The sequence below is a fragment of the Echeneis naucrates genome, chromosome 11 (assembly GCF_900963305.1).
Source record: "Echeneis naucrates chromosome 11, fEcheNa1.1, whole genome shotgun sequence".
Lineage (NCBI taxonomy): Eukaryota > Metazoa > Chordata > Actinopteri > Carangiformes > Echeneidae > Echeneis > Echeneis naucrates.
The window spans coordinates 9,987,762-10,009,352 of NC_042521.1; the positions used below are offsets into that span (position 1 = coordinate 9,987,762).

Consider the following 21,591-nt stretch of genomic DNA (forward strand, 5'->3'; position numbering starts at 1 on the left):
GCATTTTAACCAATATTTTATAATACAATAAGTAATTGCCATAACACATACAAGTAAAGCTCTGCTTATGTGTGTTGTGAAAGGGGTCAGAAAACACCACTAAAGGGGACATTTGGTACGTTTACTGTTCACGTTTTGCTCAAATTCACAGTACTTTTGTACAGATTTCAGCTTCCTGTAGGTGGACATTCTTGCAATGTGACAATGCATATGCAGTTGTTTTGGGTGTGTCAGCAGGTTGAAGCCTGAATGTGACAATGTTTGTGATCTCTGCAGGAGAGAAGATCTCGGTCACAGATGCTGTTTCCTTCCTTCACCGGAGCCGCTGGGCTGGCTGGTGTCAGCTCACGGCCCGGTGCTGCTGCTTCCTTCAGTAGATCCAGAAAAAAAAACACAACAAAAATCACGTCTATCACCGCAATTTACCGAAATCTCTGCAGGCACCCCCACAATCAAAACAAATCGACCACGCGTGCTTTTCCCGCAGCAGTGACGTCACGTGGCCCCGCCCCTTCCCCGCAAGTAAACAGAAAAGCTTGAAGAAAATCGCCCTCGTCAGCCGCCGTCCCCGCGTCGGATGCGGATCGTTATGTTGCGGGAGAGGAAAGCGCGTGTCGATGCGCTGTTCCCCGTGTGTTTCTAAACCGAGCCGGGAGCCGTGGACCCAGGTGACCTGCGCCGGAGAGATGAAGGGAGAGGCGGAAGTGAAGTCACTTGACAGACCGTCCATGTTATTATTGTTATTTTGGCAGCTCCTGCTATGAGACGGGCTGGGGAGCCGCTGGTCCCCGACACAGCCGCCGTCAACCGCACCGCAGCCGGCCCCGGACCTGACACGGACCGGCCTCAGCACCGCCCGTAGACCCGCAGACGGGTTGGGGGGAGGAGGAGGAGGAGGAGGAGGAGGTGGTGGTGGTAGCGGTGGAGGAGGAGGAGGAGGAGGAGGGGAGGGAGGGTGCCAGGACCCAGCTCGGCTCCTACACTCCGACCGACCAAAAATAAAACGGCGACAAAAACAATAAGGCCAGTCGGCTGACGGTGCGGGTCGGAGCAGGGACGGGCCGCCGCAGACATGAACGGGATCACCAAGGGCCGGTTCGAGGTGAGGCCGAGGGAGTGGACCACCACTGTTACACTGTCTGTTTCTAGTATACGTGGGAGTTGTGGGTTTGTATAAGCAATGAGTGCATTTGTGTGTGTGTGTGTGTGTGTGTGTGTGTGTGTGTGTGGTCTGCTCCTAATTTCACATTCAGACAGGAGCTGAGGCGGTTTGTTGGTCAAGGGTAATCCGAAATCCTGTTATTGTCCTGCCGCACCAGCAGACAGCGACAACATGGAGCTCAGGACTGCGGGACAGGGGGGCTGTGGCTCAGGGTTGTCCGTATAGCAGGGCCGAGGCTGGCTCGGACTGTCGCCTGGGGGCTGGGGGGGGGGGGCTGGGGGGGGGCATGTTGTAAATACAAGCAGCATTCAATTAGTCATCACTTGGCTTTGGGGCACGTGACTCCTCCTCTAATACCTGTGAATGGCAGGTACCACTGCTCCACAGCTCTGTGCTCAACACATCACTGATCACACAAGTGCTGTGACGAAGGAAGTATTGTCAAGTAACAGTTGGTTAAAATATATATATATAACTCTAAATAACTCCATTCAAAATACTACTTAGATATAATAACTTATTAGCTGCAAAATATCAACAGTAAACTGCCAAACCAGGCAGGATGATCCCTGTCAGTGTTGTCATTGCTGCTGTTAAAGATCACTCAGTCTGCTGTGTTTTATATCGCACCTGGCATAAGCAAAGATATATGCTGATGCAGTGCAAAGCAAATACCTCAACTTAATTTAAGTGGAGTATTTGAGTAGAATCACCTCACAGATTTCAAGTTTGTTTGGTTGTTCACTTTAGTTTCATTGAGCTCTCACACCAGTGGTATAATAATTGTCATATTTTGTGGTGTTCCAAGTTTCCTGTCTGCTGGCTCCCATGAACTATTAGCAGTGTTTATCTCTGGCACTATTCAAGTATTACTGAGATTCTCTCTGACTTGATGGTGCTTGATGCCCTCCATCCACTGTTTTGGCTGTAGATGTATGAACATAAGTGTCAAGTGTACACGTGAGTGAGTGAGAACAGAAGGCCATAGTGGTGCTGATGTGTGTTGCGATATTAGTGGATTTCTCAACAGAGCCGTAAGCTTCTTAAAACGAAAACCAGCATACAGTGAGAAGCAAGCTGGTGTGTAAGAGACAGAGGGAGTGGAGAGTCGAGGAGAGTAGGACATGGCAGGGCTGTTTAACCTGAGATGATGCTTCATGATAATGCTGTGTAGCCTGTGCTCACTTTCAGGTCTGAAAGCAAACACATTTGACACGGATCTAATTTCTTCATAGTTGTCTTATTGTATCAAGGAAATTCTAGACCTGTTCCACGCAAGTTCAATACCCAGAATTGCATGTTCACGCTGTTATACACTGTCTAGGAATAGGAGAATGACTGCAGAGAGGAACTCCCTGCTTGGGAATGCTGCTCTGCTGGCACAGGGAACGAGGGCACCAGAATGCTGAGGTGATCATTTTAATGGAGCACACATACCAGAGATGGTTTGGACCCTTGCTGTCATGATGCCATGTCTACGGCTGAGATTATACACCAAATAACGGAGAATAGAGTGAATGCCATTGCATCAGGCAATGTCTTTTGTGGGGCTTTGTTGCACAGGAAAGAGAGTGAGAGTGAGAGACTGCCCAATAACCTATTTGTGTTGATCAACTTTTTCAATTTCTTCTTCTTATGTTCAAGGCTATTGTTGATGAACCATTCAAATTTCTTGTTTTAACTTAGTAGAAATCCAAATCCCCCCAAAAAAAATTTATTAAATTTTCAATTATGTTAGAGCTGCTACAAGTCCTTAATTAGTTTTTGAGTTAAACCACAAGAATCAGATGAGCACCTAATGAAGTCATTTATGGGTCACAAATCTCTTTTTGTCCAGCTCTGTGGTAATCGGAAAATCAATTTTTTGTTATTTAGACAGTCAAACAAAAGAATTGGAAGCAACAATTTGAGCTTGGGAAAATGTGTTCAGCATTTCTTATTGTTGTAGCTGAACTATTTAATAAATTACTCAAAAAATCAGCCGATTAATCTGTTTCAGGCCTAGAAAGATACTAAAGGTTTTTGGGTTTTTTTGCATGTTGCCTTAACGACTACTTAAACAACACAATTGTTGACTATGTTTATTTGTATTGACTACAGAATAAATTTTTTAGGCATAACATGAAATATCTGAATTTGAGTTTGACATACTTTTACTGTCTAGTTAGTCTGGACAGTTCCAGTCCAAATGCCCTTCCACAATAAAAGTTATGTGTCAGTTCGCTGATTTAATCCTCATCATATAAAGCCTGAGGCCTATGTTCTTTGCTGTCTTATGTAGAAGCCACAGAGTTTGAGCCTGATTGGAGGTTGTTTACTTTGTAACCATGTTGAAGGAGAGGTCAAAGGTGGGTGATGTGCTACAGAGGTGATTTTGAATTAAGTTTAAATTTAGTCCTAAATCCTAAACCACTTCTGGCTTTAAAGACAGTTAATATACTGAAGGCTTTGTATGTGTTGACAATTCTCTTCTTTTGATTCAGGATATACAGTATTGTATAGTTAAGGTCAGTTTACTTTCCATTCATTCAGTTGAAACTGTTCAGAATATAACTGATATTGACTCACATAGGGGCGGCACAATGGCATAGTGGTCAGGGCGGTTGCCTGACAACAAGAAGGTTGCAACTTTGGTTCCTGGGCCAGGGGCCTTTCGGTGTGGCGTTTTCATGTTCTTCACATGCTTGTGTGGGTTTCCTCCGCCTACTCTGGTTTCCTCCTGCCCTGACCTGTCCAGGATGTACCCTGCCCTCACCCCATGTGAGCTGGGATTGGCCCAAGCACCCCCCATGACCTGAAAAAAGATAAGCAGTAGAAAATGAATGAATGAATTCACAGGGAATTGAATTTGGTGATGTCTTCCTATTACAGTTTTGACTTGAGATCATTCTGTCTGGATACAATGTTCATAATGGTTGGAGGGCAATAAGTGGATGTAAAGTACCCCCTGCAACCCAGAAAACGGATAAGTGAAATAAGATGAACACATGAATGAATGGATGACTCACATGGTAATGAAAATGGCTTTATTACAAAGCATTTCTATCAAGCTAATTAACTCCCCATAGAGGAAGTTGCCCCCACCTGAAATTGATAGATTGTGATATTGTTTGATTCAATACAGGGGTATGTGGCAACCATTGATTAACAAGATTTTCACAGTAACCTGGAGCTATTATTAGACATAGTTAATCGATAGGTTCAAAATTGTATTTCAGGCCACTTTGTTGCCATGTAACTGAAACAAAGATGTTGAAATTCAAACTGGTGTAGATAATCTTGCTGGACTTTGATTGACCTGGCTCCCTGTTTCTTTTTGACCTATCTTCCTCTTAAATAGCTTTTATTGCCTTCTCCTTCCTCCCCACCCCCTCTCTCATTCATCTCCCTCCACTTTGCGTCTTAATAATTTTCCATGTATTTTTCCAGTGATACCTGACCCTTATTCCTTTCCTTCCTTTGTTTCTTTCTTCCCCCTGCTTCATCTGTTTCTCTCCCATCTTATTTTATTGCTCTCACTATTGAGGAGCTTGCATCTGTCATGGAGCTAGCTGGTGCCAAGACACTCACAGATTCAACCTTTACTCCTCCTCTGCCTTTCCTCGCTCCCCTTTGTGTTTCCCACATTTGACTGTTTGTGTTTGCATGTGAAACAGCAGGGAGTCCCCCTCATTAGATACAGTTTCTGAGTCTTTGAGGATACAAGTATATCACTGGGAGGATACGTGTCTGCAGAGGCTTAGTGAATGTGGGTGTTTGCCAAAATTTAAATTCATGGCTGACTACAGCCCACCTGATCTAGAATGTTCTGCCTCTGTGCCTCACAGAGAAGTCTGACTTGAATCACCTGCAAGTGGTGCATGTATGTGTGTGTGTGTGTGTGTGTGCGCGTGTGCCATTCAGCAGATGGCCAGACATCTAGTGAGTAGACTAATTGAGATAAGCATGCCAACAAGCTGACCAGGCTAACAGAATTATAAGCTTGTAAGGAGGGGACGTGGAAAGCCAAATGTAGAGCCAGTTTATTTATTAGTAAGACTTCAAGAAATAATAACTTGTTGATCTTTAATACATTTAAATTTAGACCAGGGCCGATTTCTATTGGACACATTTTAGATGTTGAAATAAAATAGGATTATCTCAGAGCATGGTTTAGATGTATTTCACTGTAGTTTTCATACATTAGATTGCCTGAAGATGATAATGCTGCTCTCCAGTTTCTGTTTTGACCTGTGTTTCCAATGTGACAGCTTGTGTCTTCTTTCTGTCTCATTGCTCTTGACCACCTAAATACACACTCACTCCATGCTATATTTTATCTTGTGTCTCTGCAGGTATTCTCAAACAGCGATGAAGCCCCCATTAACAAGAAGCTCCCAAAAGAGCTTCTTCTTAGGTAAGATTAATAATACAAACACCCGCACATTTACACACACACACACACTATACAACGCAACGTACCCTGGGACAAGGACATAGGTCAGGGCTACTCATTAGTTGAAGCAGCCTTTAACAGTGTGTAGGAGTGTGTGTGTGTGTGTGTAATAATATTTGTGTTTTGTCACTTGAGTGTGCGCGTGTGTGTGCGCGTGCCTTGGTTGTATGATGCATGCTAGCCACTGGTCTGAACTGTGGTTCTGTTAGCAGTGTGACCTACAGACCAATATCTTGTCTCACAGCAGCAGCTGTGCATGACCTATAAATCTGTCATCTCACGTGCACTCGCTCATCTTCGTCCTCTTGATTTATATATGGATTTTTGTACATGTGTGCTTAAAAAGGGATGCTCCTGCATTTTTGACTACTTTTTCTGGGTGTGTCTGTGTGTGTTTGTGTGTGTGACCCCTGGGTCTTTGCAAACTGTATGTCTGTGTATGTATGCTATAAATAGCTTGTCTTAGCTTGTGGGGAATTCCGCAGTGCCATGCTCTTCTGCGGCGCCAGCTGTGTCTCCACAGAGACTACCAGTGCGCCCATTATCACCAGCACACTCTCACCAGTGAACTGGAAAAACATGCACTTTCACGCACTTGCTGGTTACAACACATGACCTACTGTCACATGTGTCATGTTGAGACACTTACACAACTTCAGCTGTGAGGAAGCCTCGTTGTGATGGCAGTAAATCTTGTTTATAAACCGTGGAAAGTGGGTTGACTCGAGCCTTTTAGTGTTTATAATTTGGTTATGCCTGTACACAGCATGGAACATTGTTTTGTCCCATCAGTATTTTGACAACCTGTATGTAGACCTTGACAATTACCAATGTTGTGCCCTTAATTTACACCACTTATAGAATTTGTTCATTTAAGTTATAAATGTAACATTGTGGATGTTACAAGACAAAGAAGACAATGAAACTTACCTCTATAGGAAGCTGCAACCAGTAAATGATGACTGATAAATTTACTTAATTGAATCGATTCTGAGAAATTGTTACCTGGGAATTCATGGTACTTTTGCTGGAAACATGAGTTGAATTAAAATTTGATAGCATTTTATAACCATTTGGTTACTGTATAACCAATTTCTTTTGATCTAATGATTGATTAATTGACTAATGCCCTTTTGTAGGACATGATTAGAGAGCCACTCTTTGGTTAAAACCGGTCACAACCCGTAGTCGATAGTGGCCTGCCTTGAGAGGCTGCATGCATCCAAAACCTTTGTAATATGTAGGCAGGTATGTTGCCACAGGAACAAAACCTGAATGATTAACATTCTCGTTTGCATTAGTGTTTATGTTCAATGTATCACTGTGAGCAAGCCTGAGTACTTGATTTGTTTTTGTACTTGTCTGCCTTTGAGCCCATGCACTTTAAACAGCTGCTATCTAGGACAGTTCAGCGTGTATGTTTATTGTGAAAACTGTTCCGTGATATAGAGGAACCTTGTCTGACAGATGAGTCTTGGAGAGAGTTCAGAGTGGTTCAGGGTCCTCTTAACCAGAAGCACTGACTCAGCAGCCTCCACGCCATCACCCAAATTCATGTCTGACTGGAGTTACTATGGCAACAAGTCCCAGACTCATGGTGAAGGCTCTACTCCCTCTTATCTCGCCATGCTTCAAGGGCCAGGTGTACATTTTGTCAAATAACAGGACTATGTTCCATTAAAATCCTATTATGCACCATGTCAGAATAAAAGGGCATACCCAGGCAGGATTTTACAGAGCAATCAAAAGCTATTAACTTATTTTCTGTTCTCTCTGTGTTCAAAGGCAGAATAAGGTCTTCCTTGCATGTACTAAAGTGAAAAATATACAGTCCTCATCATGGTGTACCTCAGATTTTGACTCATTTATCTCACCAACTCCCCTTTTCTGTTATCTCATATTACTCATTCTCAGGAAAATCTCGCCCTTCATATATAGTCGGTCTGAATTCAGCAACCTCTCCTCACCTAAAGAGTCAGAGCTAATCTCATCAAATCAGATTGATTGATTGCTTCCCTGTGAGTATGATTATTAGAGTTTTTATCTGGTTGGTAAAAGGCCCCTCTCACATATAATGGAAAGTCAGAGTGTGTTTGATAAAAACAGACAGTCAATCAATGATCAGCGTCACAGCCATTAACCAGTTATTAGAATGGGGATCAATGAGCAGCTGCTTGATTGGTTAGCCTTTCTGGTGGCCTGCAATCACTTCAGGGACTGTGTGTGTGTATCCACATGTTCAATGTGTGACAGTGCATGTGTGTCCATGGATGTTGGCGTCTTTTTGTTGCTTTGTCAATAGTGTTCATGTTCTCCCTGACACAAGACTCAGATATAGATTATACAGAAATGTCCCGACATGCCCCAGTCTAACACACATCAAAACACACAGCTTTTGTCTGCATGTATATGAAGGAAACAATGGCTAGCTCCTGTTTCCTAGGGTTAAAAGGACATTCAGACCCCAGCTGCACTAAAAGCTTTGGCACCATGACAATTCTCTGAATACCTCAAATTTTGTATAGATTTCCCCCTTAAGCCACCTCTTTGAGCAGTAACTGCCCATTTAACCAGCGGGACCTCGGAAGAGATATACATGGTTGATTTCATATATCCATGTATGTTTTTGTACATATTTATCTATCCCAGGCTGTCTGTGGCCTTGCCTGTCTGAGTTCCAGAGATTACTCATTGGCAGATTAATGGATTGAGCTGACCCAGTAGCCTGCTGCATGCAGCCCTTTGTGGATGACCGGGCCAGAGCCCGAACACTGCCTGTCTGTGGGGCTCTCCTGCTCCCAGCAAAACACAGGGGATTGTTCTGTTTTCTACAGACATAGAAACATATATTCATTCATGCCAGAGGAAAGATATTTAAATAACATCTTCAACTGAAAACTGAACTCTTTTTCTGATGACTGTGATTTATCTGAGACGAACTCATCCTGTTTTACTGTCTCTCCTCCTAGAATATTCTCCTATCTAGATGTGGTTACACTCTGTAGGTGTGCCCAAGTATCCAAGGTAAGCTCTCATGTCCCAGCCACCCAATTTGGACTACCACCCATCATTTTAAAAGAAATGTGTTTGATTTCTGTATCATGGAGTGGTTAAATTAGAATCAGTTTACCATTGTTGATTTCGCTAGAAATGATTGTGATATAGTGCCATCTGCTGGTTATGGCCAGCTGGTTGTAAATAGACTGATGTTTTGACATATTGCACTTCAACTGAAAGCCATTTCTGAATAAGCTGTCTGGGAATATTAACAGCAGTTTGGCACAAGGACTGTGAATGCAGATCTGGAGCAGTTGCTTCTCTTAAAATGTACAATATTGTGTCTCCATGATAAGGGATTATGGACTTGTGTAGATTTTTTTTCTTAGATGTGTTTTGGGATAGCATACTTCAGATGTAGGACAGAGAAAAGCAGGCTTTCTTCTGAATTGAGGGATTCTAGATGGATATAACTGAGGAAGTGGAAACACCAGCTGCTCCACTCATTTACTAAGGTGACCAGATTTCTTAAATAAAAGTACTGACATTTCTGCATCAGCAGCAAATAGATCCAGTATTGACACGAAAAGCGTTTAATTTAGTGGTTTTAGCTTCATTTCAAAGGCTGTTTGTGTTTGCTATGTAGTCCACAAACCTTCATGCTTTATTGCTCCTAGTACTTTCTGCAATTAATCAGCTGAATACAACTGTTTCTTGTTTACATCAGCTCACAAGCACAACCTGCTGATGAAAACAAGCACAACACAGTAAACCCACTTGTCTGCTCAGGGTTATTTCTTGTGACAGCTCCAGCCTTGAGATATTCCACCTAAAACAGGGATTGTCCCCAGAAAACAGGGCCGTCGGCTCATCCTACATAAACCCATCATGTGCTATATAATAGAGGTTCTCCCACACACCAGGGTCACCTTCCCTCACCTCTGTTTCACCAATATGTCCATCTGTCCACAACCTCTGTCACCTCAGGCGTGGAATGTCCTGGCCCTAGATGGCAGCAATTGGCAGAAGATCGACTTGTTCAACTTCCAGACGGACATAGAGGTGAGGGGTGTGCCTATCACAGAGGAAATGAGCAATGGGTGTGTGTGTGTGTGTGTGTGTGTGTGTGTGTGTGTGTGTGTGTGTGTGTGTGTGTGTGTGTGTGTGTGTGTGTGTGTGTGTGTGTGTGTGTGTGTGTGTGTGTGTGTGTGTGTGTGTGTGTGTGTGTGTGTGTGTGTGTGTGTGCTTGCCTACATGTGCTGCATGTGTGTTTGACTGTGTGCTTGTTGAGTAACATTATCCACCCAAGGCTTAGTGCTGGGTCAGTAGCCTTGTGCTTGAGTATGACATCACAGCTGATCCTCTGTCCTGTGGTCCAAGTCATATCACTCGTTCTCGCTCTCTCGTTCCCTGTGTCACTCAGGGCCGTGTGGTGGAGAACATTTCGAAGCGTTGTGGAGGTTTCCTGAGGCAGTTGAGTCTCAGAGGCTGCCTGAGCGTGGGAGATGCGTCGATGAAGTGAGATTATCATTGTATCACTGATACACACTGACCACTAAATTTTCTGTTATTTTGATTTGGCTTTTACTAAAAGTCAGTCTGGGTTTGACCTAATTACTTGCTGTGTTTATTCCTCTGTAATAATAATTAAAATTTAAGCAAGTTGTCCCCGTTTGGTCCCATGAGACTCTACTAGAAACTTTTTTGATTCCTTTTAAACTCATTTTACTATGTACACACACACACACACACAAACACAAACCAAAACAAAGAAACATCACTGATGATGAGATTTTGGTTTTTTAATATCAAATCTCTTAATCTGCACATTTATGTGACCGCACTTAAGATTTCTTTCACCAATGTACGTTGGTCTTTGGAGGCTTTAATGTAACACCAACAAGAGAGAAAGAGAAAAAAAAGAAGCATTCAGTAGATTTACAACAATCTCCCTTGGGCCTGTAGATAACTCTATTAATTGGTTCAGCATCTGACTTCTTATTTATTCAATGAAAAGACTCTTGAGTAATTTCCCTCCTCCCTTGTCAATGTTCAACTATTTCCCAGGACATTTGCTCAGAACTGCAGAAACATCGAAGTGTTAAACCTGAATGGCTGCACCAAGATCACAGACAGCACCTGCCTCAGCCTCAGCAAGTTTTGCTCCAAACTCAAACAACTAGATCTCACCTCTTGTGTGTCCATCAGCAACCATTCCCTCAAGGCTCTCAGGTAGTACCTAACTCACATTACAAAACCCCTGTCAGAACTAAAATGGAAACAGTCCTCGTCTGAGAACAGTCAGACACTATTTGTGTTTAACTTTGTGTGTATTTTGTGGATAATTGCGTGGGTGCGCATGCTCAGTGATGGCTGCAGAATGCTGGAGATGTTGAACCTGTCATGGTGTGACCAGATCACGCGTGATGGGATTGAAGCTTTGGCCAGAGGCTGCACCGGGTTACGAGCCCTGTTCCTCAGAGGCTGTACGCAGGTACAGTGTTTCATACATGCACATACACTCAAGCACACAAATGCATGGCAGGGTAAGAGTCCTATATGAATTTTAATTTCAGGGATACAAGGCCATTCATTTTTTGATTCAGTTTAAAAGGCATAACTAATGTGGTTATTTAAAAAATGATTAAATTCCATGATATTTGTGTTTTTTCATGTTATTTCAATCTCAATGTATTTATTGGCCGGCTGGGGTTTGCTTTTCCTGCTGCCTCTGTAGAACCAATATTTTCTTCAGGTTGTGTGCTTAGTTGTTCTCTTGCCAAATTCTAGTATATTTTTCTTACCTGGAGAAAAAGTATTGAGTCACCTTTGGGGACTCACATGGGTCATTAGTTTCAGATAAACACTGCTATTGTTCTAAGCAGAGGAACAGGGAACAGAGTGAAATTGCTAAAATTTTTACTGGGGATTAAGTTAAGAGTAAAAAGAATCAAAAGTCTTTTTTGTACTTTTAATTCAACCAAGCTGGATGATGGAGCATTGAAACACCTTCAGAAACACTGCCCAGAACTCACTACTATCAATATGCAGTCTTGCACGGTAAGACAATTATTTTGTTGTGGGATGGGATGAGAGAGAGAATGACAATAATGCATGAGGGACGTGTCTTTATGCCTCAGTGTCTTCTTAATTTGTTTCGTGTTGTTTTCCTTTTTCCTTTTAACATCAGCAAATAACAGATGACGGTCTGGTCAGTCTGTGCCGAGGATGTCACAAGCTACAGATCCTCTGTATGTCTGGCTGCAGCAACATCACAGATGCCTCCCTCACTGCACTGGGACTCAATTGTCCCCGACTCAAGTGAGAAAAACACACACACGTAAATAGACAAAGATGCACAGAGATACCTATTCCACCATTCTTCTCAAGTAGATCAACATCATGCTTTGGTAAGCCTGAGAAATATCCTTCTCAGGCTGTGGGATTGCCATAATTTCCATTGTATGTACTTGTGGTTTGGCAGGTGATTTTGGCCACTGAAAATTCACAGGATAAATGTAAATTCCACCTAAAAGTCCTAAATTTGGGGCTTTTGATTTGGATGAGTTCTTAGGACAGAGGATGTGTCAGGCAAGCACCAAATGCAGCCCACTACAACAATTTTCAATACCTACACCCTCAGACTGGCTCATGATTCGAGCACAACACAGATTTCACACATCTAACGTGTCTCTTTTATTTCAGGATTCTTGAAGCTGCACGATGCTCCCATGTCACAGATGCAGGGTTCACTGTGCTGGCCAGGGTCAGTTTCTTCTGCTCTTTCTCCTGTTTCCTTATTGGTGATTCTTTCCATCAGTCAAAACTTTATAACCTTTATCGCTGAGTTGAATGAATTATTTTTCTCACCAAAGCTAAAACAGTCTGTTTATCTTCACAGAATTGTCATGAGCTTGAAAAAATGGACTTAGAAGAATGTATTTTGGTAAGAGAATTTGTGGTTCCTTTATTTAGTTCCAAAATCATGCTTGTGATATTTCAATCATGGCATGTATCTGTTTGGTTAAATATTACATGGTTTGAGAAAGGCAGACTTTTCTCAAACCATGTTACAGCAGCGCCTCTTAGCTGGCTCTGGAGATGTGGAGATGTGGGAACAGTACTTTAATCAAGCTTGTCCTTGTCCTCAGGTGACAGATAACACCCTGGTACAGCTGTCTATCCACTGCCCTCGCTTGCAAGCACTGGTAAATATTTATGGCTTCAGTTCTGCTCTAGCCTGTCTGCATTGCTTGAGTCTTCATCCCTCTCCGCTGTGTCCTGCACAGTCCCTGTCCCACTGTGAACTGATCACAGACGATGGTATCAGAGCTCTGAGCAGCAGCACCTGTGGCCAAGAGCGCCTCACTGTGGTGGAGTTGGACAACTGCCCCCTCATCACAGACGTTACATTGGAGCACCTTAAGAGCTGCCATCGTCTGGAGCGAATTGAGCTCTACGACTGTCAGCAAGTAACTAGGGCTGGCATCAAACGCATCAGAGTGAGTGAAAATGATTGCTTTTCCTTTTCATCTCTTCTCTATTTAGTTACACTGTGGCTTATTTCATATAGAAATGATATTGCAATGGATTGAAATTTTTGGAAAGCTATATTTCTAATGTCAGACATAGGTACAATTTGTTATTATAGGTAAGGCTTCAACCAACTGCACATGTAACGGCAGTATCAGTTTTCTTTTCTAACTGCTGGCAAGAAAGTGTACGAGTACATTTCAGAAAATGCAAAACTATTCTTTTCAGAAAAAATAATCACTCTACCCTCCACAGGCTCACCTTCCAGAGATCAAGGTCCATGCCTACTTTGCCCCAGTGACACCCCCTCCCTCTGTACATGGAGGTGGCCAACGTCTGTGCCGCTGCTGCATCATCCTCTGACAGTGGAGGGCCAGGGGGGGCCACCTCTGTCTACAGGTCCTGCTGCTCTGATATGGGCTGAAAGTGGGTCGGGGTGGGGACTGAGGTAGGTGTCAGGGAGAGGAGGGGCTGGACCCACTCACTGCTCCTGATCACTGATCAATATATATACTGATCGCCACTGATCCCTGATCAGTTGAACCCGCCCCTCCTCTCTCATCTTGCTCACCAATCAGCTTTGCAGCAGCCCCAGGTTTCATGTGAAGGGGGTCAGGGGAAGAAACATTGATGGATGGATGGACTCTCCCTCCTTCTCTCTTTCTGTCTCTCTCTCTATATATCTCTCACACTGCAAAGACATAAATGGGTTCTCCACTCCATCCTGCTTCTCACACCCCTGACACCATACCTACGGGCAGAGAGGACGGCATCTAGACAGCTGGAGATGGGAGGTCTGAACAGTGGAACTACAATGCATCATGTTCAAAGAAATGGAAAAAAAAAATATGATACCATCATCTTGGATAGCAGTTTGCTTTTTGTGGAGTATCATCTCAACCAATCACATGACCTCTATGTGACCATTCTGTGATTCATTCTGCTTTGACCAATAAACACACAGCATGGAGAGAAGAAGAGTGCACTGATGAAGGAAATGCAGATCTTCAGGATATAAACAGTGATGCTTTGGTACAGCCAGCTCAGCTCCCTGGTGTGGAAGAGTTGGGAAGAAACACGAATTTCAGATTAGAACATGTTACATATTTGTGCATCTGAGAAACTTCTGTTAAAATTTTGATTCCGTTTGTACAGAGAATGTTTTGCAATTGAAAAAAGAATTACACTTATGGCAACTCACTCAAAATTGAGGTAGGCCAACAAGGTTGTTTAATTTTCTTTTTTTCAGTGCTATTGTAATTGTCCATACCTGTCTATCCAGAGAGGGAGATATGTTTGCCATTCTTTTTGAGATGGTTAGAGAAGGAAAGTGGATCTATGATTCAGACCCTGAGCTTCTAAAAGCGTTATTTTGACTCTATATGCCACAGGGATGAGTGGACTTTCCTGTCTACTGCGTGGTAATTTTGGCCCTGATTCAATCCTGTCAGTAGCCCTGTGCACATGCTCCCACTTGACCACTTAAGCATTTGTTTACATCCTGGATTAGGTTAGCACCAGAAACAAACTTGTTTACATCAGTGGGTCTTTAGTCACCCTAGTATTCTGCACAAGTTCAGTAACACTGATACAATGGTGGCATATCCAATCTTTTTAAGTGGACTGTGAAGCCCATTATTTCAATTTAATGCTGTGTGTATTTGGATCTTGGTCAGGGTTAACATTTGTGCAACCAAAATTGGTGTTTCAAAATTAAATGGAAAATAGCTTAAAGTTGAGATGGCTATAAGAATGTGAGTAAATAAACCTCAACTGTTTGACAATCACATGAATTTATATATTTGAAACTTAATTTAGTATGGTCTAGTGTAATTGGCAATTTATCAATGATTTAGGATATAGTGAAATGCCCCTCTTCACTATACCTGCTTAATGTCCCTCATAGCACATGCGAGTTATGTAGCAAACACTGTTTAACTGTCAAGGAATAAATTCACTCATCCAATTGTATGGAACATGCAGCGATTGGAAAGCCCCAGAAATGAGAGCTTACTTCACACTATACTGACACTCCCTCAGATCAGCAGGATCTCAGCATTACCTGTCTTGCCATGCAAAGTAAAACATTTATGGGGCATGAAATACCACCAATCAAAGCACGGAAAATACAAAACAATAGAAGCAGCTTGCAATATTGTGCGAATAAAAAGACTGGCAAGTGCTATGCAGTGCATTGCTGAAATACAGAGGAGATTGGCAGAACTAAGGACAGGACTGAAACAAAGAAGAGCAGACAGATGAAGATGGACTGGGATATATACCTGACATGACTGGCTGTGATACTAATGCCCTCTCTTTGACAGCTGTTTTAACAGTTTTATGTTTAAGAAAATAAATAAGTAAGTGAAAAAAACAAATGAATAAATAAAAGTGACTAATAGTAAATGTGGTTTGTTTGTCGGTTGTGAGATTTTTGTCCCCAGTATGTAAAGTGAACTGCGGCAAAACGAAAGCTGGCTTGTGTCTCTGTTTGACCGCTGGGTGTCACCAGAGAGCTGTGTGGACTGTAAACAGTGAGGCGTGTTTGATTCATCGCTTACATGAAGCTTCAATGAGCTGTCCGTGAGTGAGAGAGTAGTGGAAATAATATATTAAATGCACACCATATCTACCTCCCTGTTATCCCATTAGCGGTAATGGCTGTACACTTTGTTTGGGCATTTTTCATCAGGCATCACTCCAGCCTGCTGTGCGGTGCCCGAAGACCCATCGTCTGATCTGTGATCGGCTGCTCCTCCTGCTGAGCTGCAGTCCGCTTTCAGCTTCTCCTAACGGGCTCAACGGCAGTGGCGGCTATTGTCGGCTTAAAGAGAAACCTGCTCCCGCTGGCCTGGGCTGTCTGCTTGTTGGAAAAGTTTGGTGCGAGTTTAGCGCCCCAGATATCGGCAGTCGAAGCCTAGCGGACTTTCCAGCCTGCGGTTATGGAATAAAGGGGCGGAGAGGAGTGAGGCGCCGAGGCCTACGGAGAGCCGCCTAAGCTAGCTGAGCGAGCAATGTGAAGCGGTCTGCCCTTGTTTGGGTCTATGTGCTAACTAGCAAGGTGCTATTTTTGTTAGCATGTTAGATAGCCGACCGGGGCTGCTAGCTTGTTTTGATGCTGATACATTGAAGGAACCTACTGGCTCCGCCACAATTGCTGGTTTCCTGAACTTTCTCGAAGTTGACCGCTTTGGCTAGTGACCAGGTCTTTGTAGCACAAAGTTTGGATTTTGATTTGGCGGGTTTTAAGTAAATCTGTTGGAGGTTTTCTATACAAGGGACTGCATGTTGATGACCACATATCGTTTAGACGCAGTCCAGCCCGCACAGTGTCTCTGCCCCCCCACAGGACAACAGTCTCTTTCGGTGCTTCACAAACAGTCCCGCCGTCCACTGTCTCCTGTATTCGGCCGGCTTCAGTAGCTGGCCACTCGGCACTGAGTGCCCAATGGAGGATCATGACAACATGGACTATTTTTATCAGCAAGTGCTGCAGAAAGATGTAACCCGCCGGTTGCAGGTCGGTCAGGATCTTGTCGACTACCTGAACGACCCGAACCGCTCGACGGACGTGGAGCAGGACAAACCCCGTCTGGATAAGACCATCGACGAGTTAACGGGATGGGTGAACTCCAGCAATTTCAAGGTGAGAGATCTTGGCAAGTCATCCTGTGGGATGATCCGAGTCACTGCAGCAGCCTTCCCTTCACCCTGCTCATGAATTATTTTCCAAATATTCACCAACTGAGGAAGAGGGGGTTGGGTCGTTGCCTGTCATTCTGTTCCCCATTAATTCAACTTCTTGGTTTAAATGCGATTTTAAACATTGTGTTGACAACCTAGTTGTCTGTTCCTCTTTCATACGATGCCAAAGTTTCAGATTTCACGTGAGAGAGTTGGACAATTGCAAGGCATTTCTGTGGTTTGTTTTTGTGGTATATATTGTCATTTTGGCAGTAGCGTCTGCATTAAGAGGGCCTATTGTCAGGACTGTAGACTGAAGGAGGCCTGGATGGGGGAGGGGTCAGACTCATTGTTATGATCTATACCAGAGGTGTTCAAATCCCGTCCTGGAGGGCCACTGTCCTGCATGTTTTTGATGTTTCCTGCTCCAGCACACCTGACTCAAATGATCGGTTCGTCATCGAGCTCTGCTGAGGTCTGATAAGGCATAAGACATGCAGGACAGTGGCTGTCCAGGAATGGATTTGAACACCTCTGATCTATACTTTCTCTCCTTTTATTCACTCACTCATGTACACTTCTTTAATTCCTTTTTGTTCTTCCTTTTCACTTCACCCCCTTCATACTGTGTGTGTGTGTGTGTGTGTGTGTGTGTGTGTGTGTGTGTGTGTGTGTGTTGACCCTGCCTGCACCCTGCCACATTTCAGAAATGCTGGAATGTGACATTTTTGCTATGATATAACATCAGCCCACTAAGTCAAAACAGTTTGAAAACTCTTCTTACGGCCTGTTGAAATTTGGTTCTCAAGTCTTTTTGAACCGAAAGCACTGATCTGCAGGACTTGGCAAGACAGTTTTAAGCGTGGAAATTGTGTGCTTTTCTTTGGAAAACTCATCTTTTTTGGCAACACTTCTCAGCTTGCATCATTCAGTATCCATTTGCCATGGTTGTCATTTAAGCATCATAATCTTTTAAATACAACTTTGCAAACTGGTCTCTATTTACTGAAAGGAAGATCACAAAATGCTCTATTGCAGCTACTACACTATAAAATGTTTACTTTCATGTATTGAAATATGAAGTCTTAACTTGTTCATTTGAGACATTAGCTGAAATCTTTCGCTCTCCCTCTGAATAGTTAGTTTGCACAGTCTTAGGATGCATGTTTGTTTTACATCATAGCGCATCACCACAAGTGCATTCCAGATAGTGGTAATGGGAGAATTGTAGACAGTGACATAACTAGAGAAGAGACCATGTTGAGTTTTTAATTGAAGTAAAAAAAGTAAAAAAAAAAAAGAAACAACTAAAAGACTTCTTAGAGTTGATGTTGACTTCCATTCTCAAACATGCTGTGTGAAAAAGTGGCTCATCACTGACTAAGTATTTTATCCCTATCCCTAACTATGAAAATATGACATTTACTTTCGTTCAGATTAGCTCTTTTCTATATGACATAGAATATCTTGAGCTCAGATCAGTATCTGGCAGTGGTGTGCAAGGAAGTCATGTCCTCCAGAGGACTTCACACAGAAGCCTTTTAGTGATACTGATTGGTTCCCTGTTGGGGAAAAGTAGGAGGGGCTCAGGGAAGCCTCTGTCAGCACAGAGAGAGGGAAGATAGGCGAGACGATGCACAGTTTATCTCAGGAAGAGAATAAAGGGGAGTTAATGAGAAACAGAGCGATTAATGAACCAAGAAAAGCAAGTTTAGATTAAGAGAAATTCACACTGAAGTTCATCTTTTAGGAATGTGTGAGTTTTTCTCTCCCTCTTGCAGCCCTCGTCTCTTCTTCACTTCCTTCCCTATGACTGTCAGGTTTTTTGTTTTGCGATGAGCAAGTTTCACACTTGCGCCGTTTCTGTTCAACTTCACAGGGCCTCAGTGCCAATTTAAGACACACAAGCATAGAGCATTAATATTGCATGCTGCTTTTAAGGGCAGCAGAGGGAGATGACTGGACACTGGCTGGGTTTACTGAGGGTTGACACTGTTGCTAATCTGCGCTGAACAGACCTGCTTATCTGATGGGTATTGTTGAAAATAAGAATTAATAACTCGTATGTGGCATCGAGGATGTGATTCGTTCAAACAATGATACAATATTTAATACAATGGAGACTTTCTAACACTCTAAGGTTAACATTAACCAGCTGAATGTATTACACTGCAGCAGAAATAAATCCCTATTTACATTTTAAACATTGAAAATATTTCAGTTTAAGCATTATGTTCCTGCAGACCCTGGTCTTCCTGTTGGGTCTTCATAACAGCAACCTTGCATTTGAAAGAGTCGATTGCAGCTGCAGGAACTGGTGAGTTGGAGCCAGTTTGGAACAGGGAAGGCTACAGGTGCTGGTGGTTTGTTCAAATCTCAGTGTGATGCAAGGCTCTTTCTTTTTTTCTTTTTTTTTAAACGGTAAATGGTGAATTGTTAGTCAGTTGCACTAGGAAAAATCCAATAAGATAAACACAACTATGGTAGTGCAATGTTAATGTCTTAAATTACATACTATGTGAAACAAAGGCTAGTTTTGTCTTTGTTTGGTAACATATCACTGAATAAAACAATAATTTGCTTCAGTGACCACAATGGTGAAAAAGTGCATAGACTGAGCAAAACTAATTGAGTATGTTGAATTTAGAGCTTCTTTCACAGACTATCAAGCCGTGAGGCAGCTCACCTCAGACTTTAATTTCACTGAGTTAAAACCCATCAAGTTTTTACAGTTTCTAATTACCAGAGTAGATAGAATATCCTTGAAGCAGTTGGTCAGACAAACCAAAACAAACCATATCAGAGCTTCAGACCATGTTTTTCTGTAAAAAAAAAAATCCCTTTAAACCACTCTAGAGTTCAGAGTTAAACCCTGTAAGTGGTATGCAAAGGAGACTAAGCCACTGTTCACCACAACCTAAGTCTTCACAAAGACCCATTCATACAGGGATAAATATTTACAGTTTTTTTGTCTTTCTCCAGCATACCTCAGCTCCCCTGATCTTTTGAATCTTGTTGACTAAAGATGCTGTAGTTGTGTTGTAGAATATTTGTTTTAGTCTGTGCTTTGTCTGCACACTTAACATTCTTAGTATTTGTGTTGATACCTTTAGTGGCCTTTTAATATTATCTTTTCTTCTCTCCTCATTCTCAACCAGAGGATTAGCTTCAGGGTTATTCTGTAAGGCAGGAATGATTCTTTTCCATCTCCTGTTCACTCTTTTGTCATAGATGTTTAGCAAGCACAATCACTTACATTTCTTGTCCTCTATCTCCTCTTCTGTCTCTATTCATATGATCATGCCATATGGTTGTGGGCGACAGGTTTGTTGGTGTGCTGGATGGATGAAGGGGAGTGGAGACGAGGGTGATGTCCATCTCATACTGTTTCTTCTTTCTCTTACTGTTTTTCCTTCCCTGGTCTTCCAAAATTAGGTCAAAATAATACAGTCCCTTTTACCCAGAGTTAATGTTTCTTATTCATTTGATTTATTTATTTGTTCTCTGAGGTATTTCATAGTCTTCATGCCTTCATCCATGCCATTTCCTCCATCCTCACCCCCTGTTTGTAGTTACCTGGCTCTACTCTTCCTTTGACTAAAATAGGGAAAAATTGCTCTCTGTCTCCCCACTCTAAGCATGACAGAGGAGTCTGGAGAATAATGCTTTAATGGATTTTCTTTTTGGACTGTTCAGTTTTACCGCAGCATTGCCAAAACAAGCATTCCAGGAGCACAGCGCAGTGTGGGAAGTGATCCTAATCAGAAACACAGTGGAAAACTCAACTTTACCACTAGACAAAAAATCCAGTCTACCTTCCCCCTACGAGTCACATCACAAGCCAATTTTCCTTTTTTAGTGACTGAGTCAAATCAGAGCAGTGGGGGAAAAAGCAAGAAAGAAATGGGTTGCTTAAAGAGAAGCCATCAGATTTTGAATACAGAGCACACTTCTGAAGGTGTTTGCACCGCAACGTGTTAGTCTACATTCATGTTGATACAGAAGTCCCTTGAATTTCTACCAGATTTCCATAAAACTCCATCAGCTGTTGCCATGCAAATAGCATAAAAAAAATCTTAACGTGATTACATAAAACACCACCGCTGTTGACATAACCTTTTTAAACAGAAATATTAAATAATAAAAAAGATGTTTTAAACGTCAATCAAGTGACTTTTACTCAGGTATCATCTCTTAATCCTAAAAACACATTTCCAACCTCTGTTAAGCACCATACTCCAGAGTTTTGTGTGATGAAATAATCTGAACACAAAGGCCCACTTACTAGAATTTTTAAGTCTGGCTTGTATGTCTGCAGTGAATACAGAAATCAAAGGTGCCATCATTTATAGAGTTTGTGGTTGTATTTGGCTGAGCGATTGTAACTTTGGTTCAAACACTTGAAGTCAAGTTCTGATATTTCTTTCTTAATTTGAAGTGATTTATTTTGAGATGTCCACTTAACCAATTTTTTCTGTCTCTGTGTTTTGCAGGTTGCATTGATAGGAATAGACATCTTCGGTGCGTTTGTGGACCGCATGGGAGAGCGGTTCAAAGGATACCTGGGCACAGGTACGATTAATATCCCTACGCTGTATTTTGTATTTTAACAATGACTTAATGATACAGACAAATATTTAGCTTTTTTCTATATCTTATTTCAATAGTAAATACTGTCTTCCTATTTTTTCCTCTTGGCTTTAGTTGAAAAACATGAATGTTCAAACCAACTGAAGTTCCCTTACATGAACTGTGATGTTTTGTATGTTGCTGTATGGAC

At 42.4% G+C, this 21,591-nt stretch overlaps 2 protein-coding genes across 12 annotated transcripts in view; both read left to right on the plus strand.

The window, feature by feature from the left end:
- The first annotated feature begins 963 nt into the window (after positions 1-963).
- Positions 964-13,974, plus strand: fbxl2 (F-box and leucine-rich repeat protein 2). 3 transcript variants are annotated; one of them, XM_029513870.1, is made up of 14 exons: positions 964-1,102; positions 5,497-5,558; positions 8,567-8,621; positions 9,582-9,656; positions 10,018-10,112; positions 10,662-10,826; positions 10,962-11,088; positions 11,580-11,654; positions 11,785-11,915; positions 12,300-12,360; positions 12,496-12,540; positions 12,746-12,802; positions 12,884-13,096; positions 13,383-13,974. In XM_029513870.1, the coding sequence occupies exons 1-14, from the start codon at positions 1,073-1,075 to the stop codon at positions 13,488-13,490; spliced, it is 1,299 nt and encodes a 432-aa protein (XP_029369730.1). In that variant the 5' UTR covers positions 964-1,072; the 3' UTR covers positions 13,491-13,974. The 3 variants fall into 3 exon arrangements, with proteins under 3 accessions (XP_029369730.1, XP_029369731.1, XP_029369729.1); XM_029513871.1 differs by having other exon boundaries at positions 10,662-10,751; XM_029513869.1 differs by having other exon boundaries at positions 12,746-13,096.
- Positions 13,975-15,898: 1,924 nt separating this feature from the next.
- clasp2 (cytoplasmic linker associated protein 2) overlaps positions 15,899-21,591 on the plus strand; it is a 49,637-nt gene continuing 43,944 nt past the window's right edge. For all 9 annotated transcript variants that reach the window (XM_029513450.1, XM_029513449.1, XM_029513443.1 and 6 more), the window contains exons 1-2: positions 15,899-16,773; positions 21,305-21,383. In XM_029513450.1, the coding sequence (XP_029369310.1) occupies positions 16,576-16,773; positions 21,305-21,383 (277 nt within the window). In that variant the 5' untranslated portion in view covers positions 15,899-16,575. The remainder of the gene's footprint in view (positions 16,774-21,304; positions 21,384-21,591) is intronic.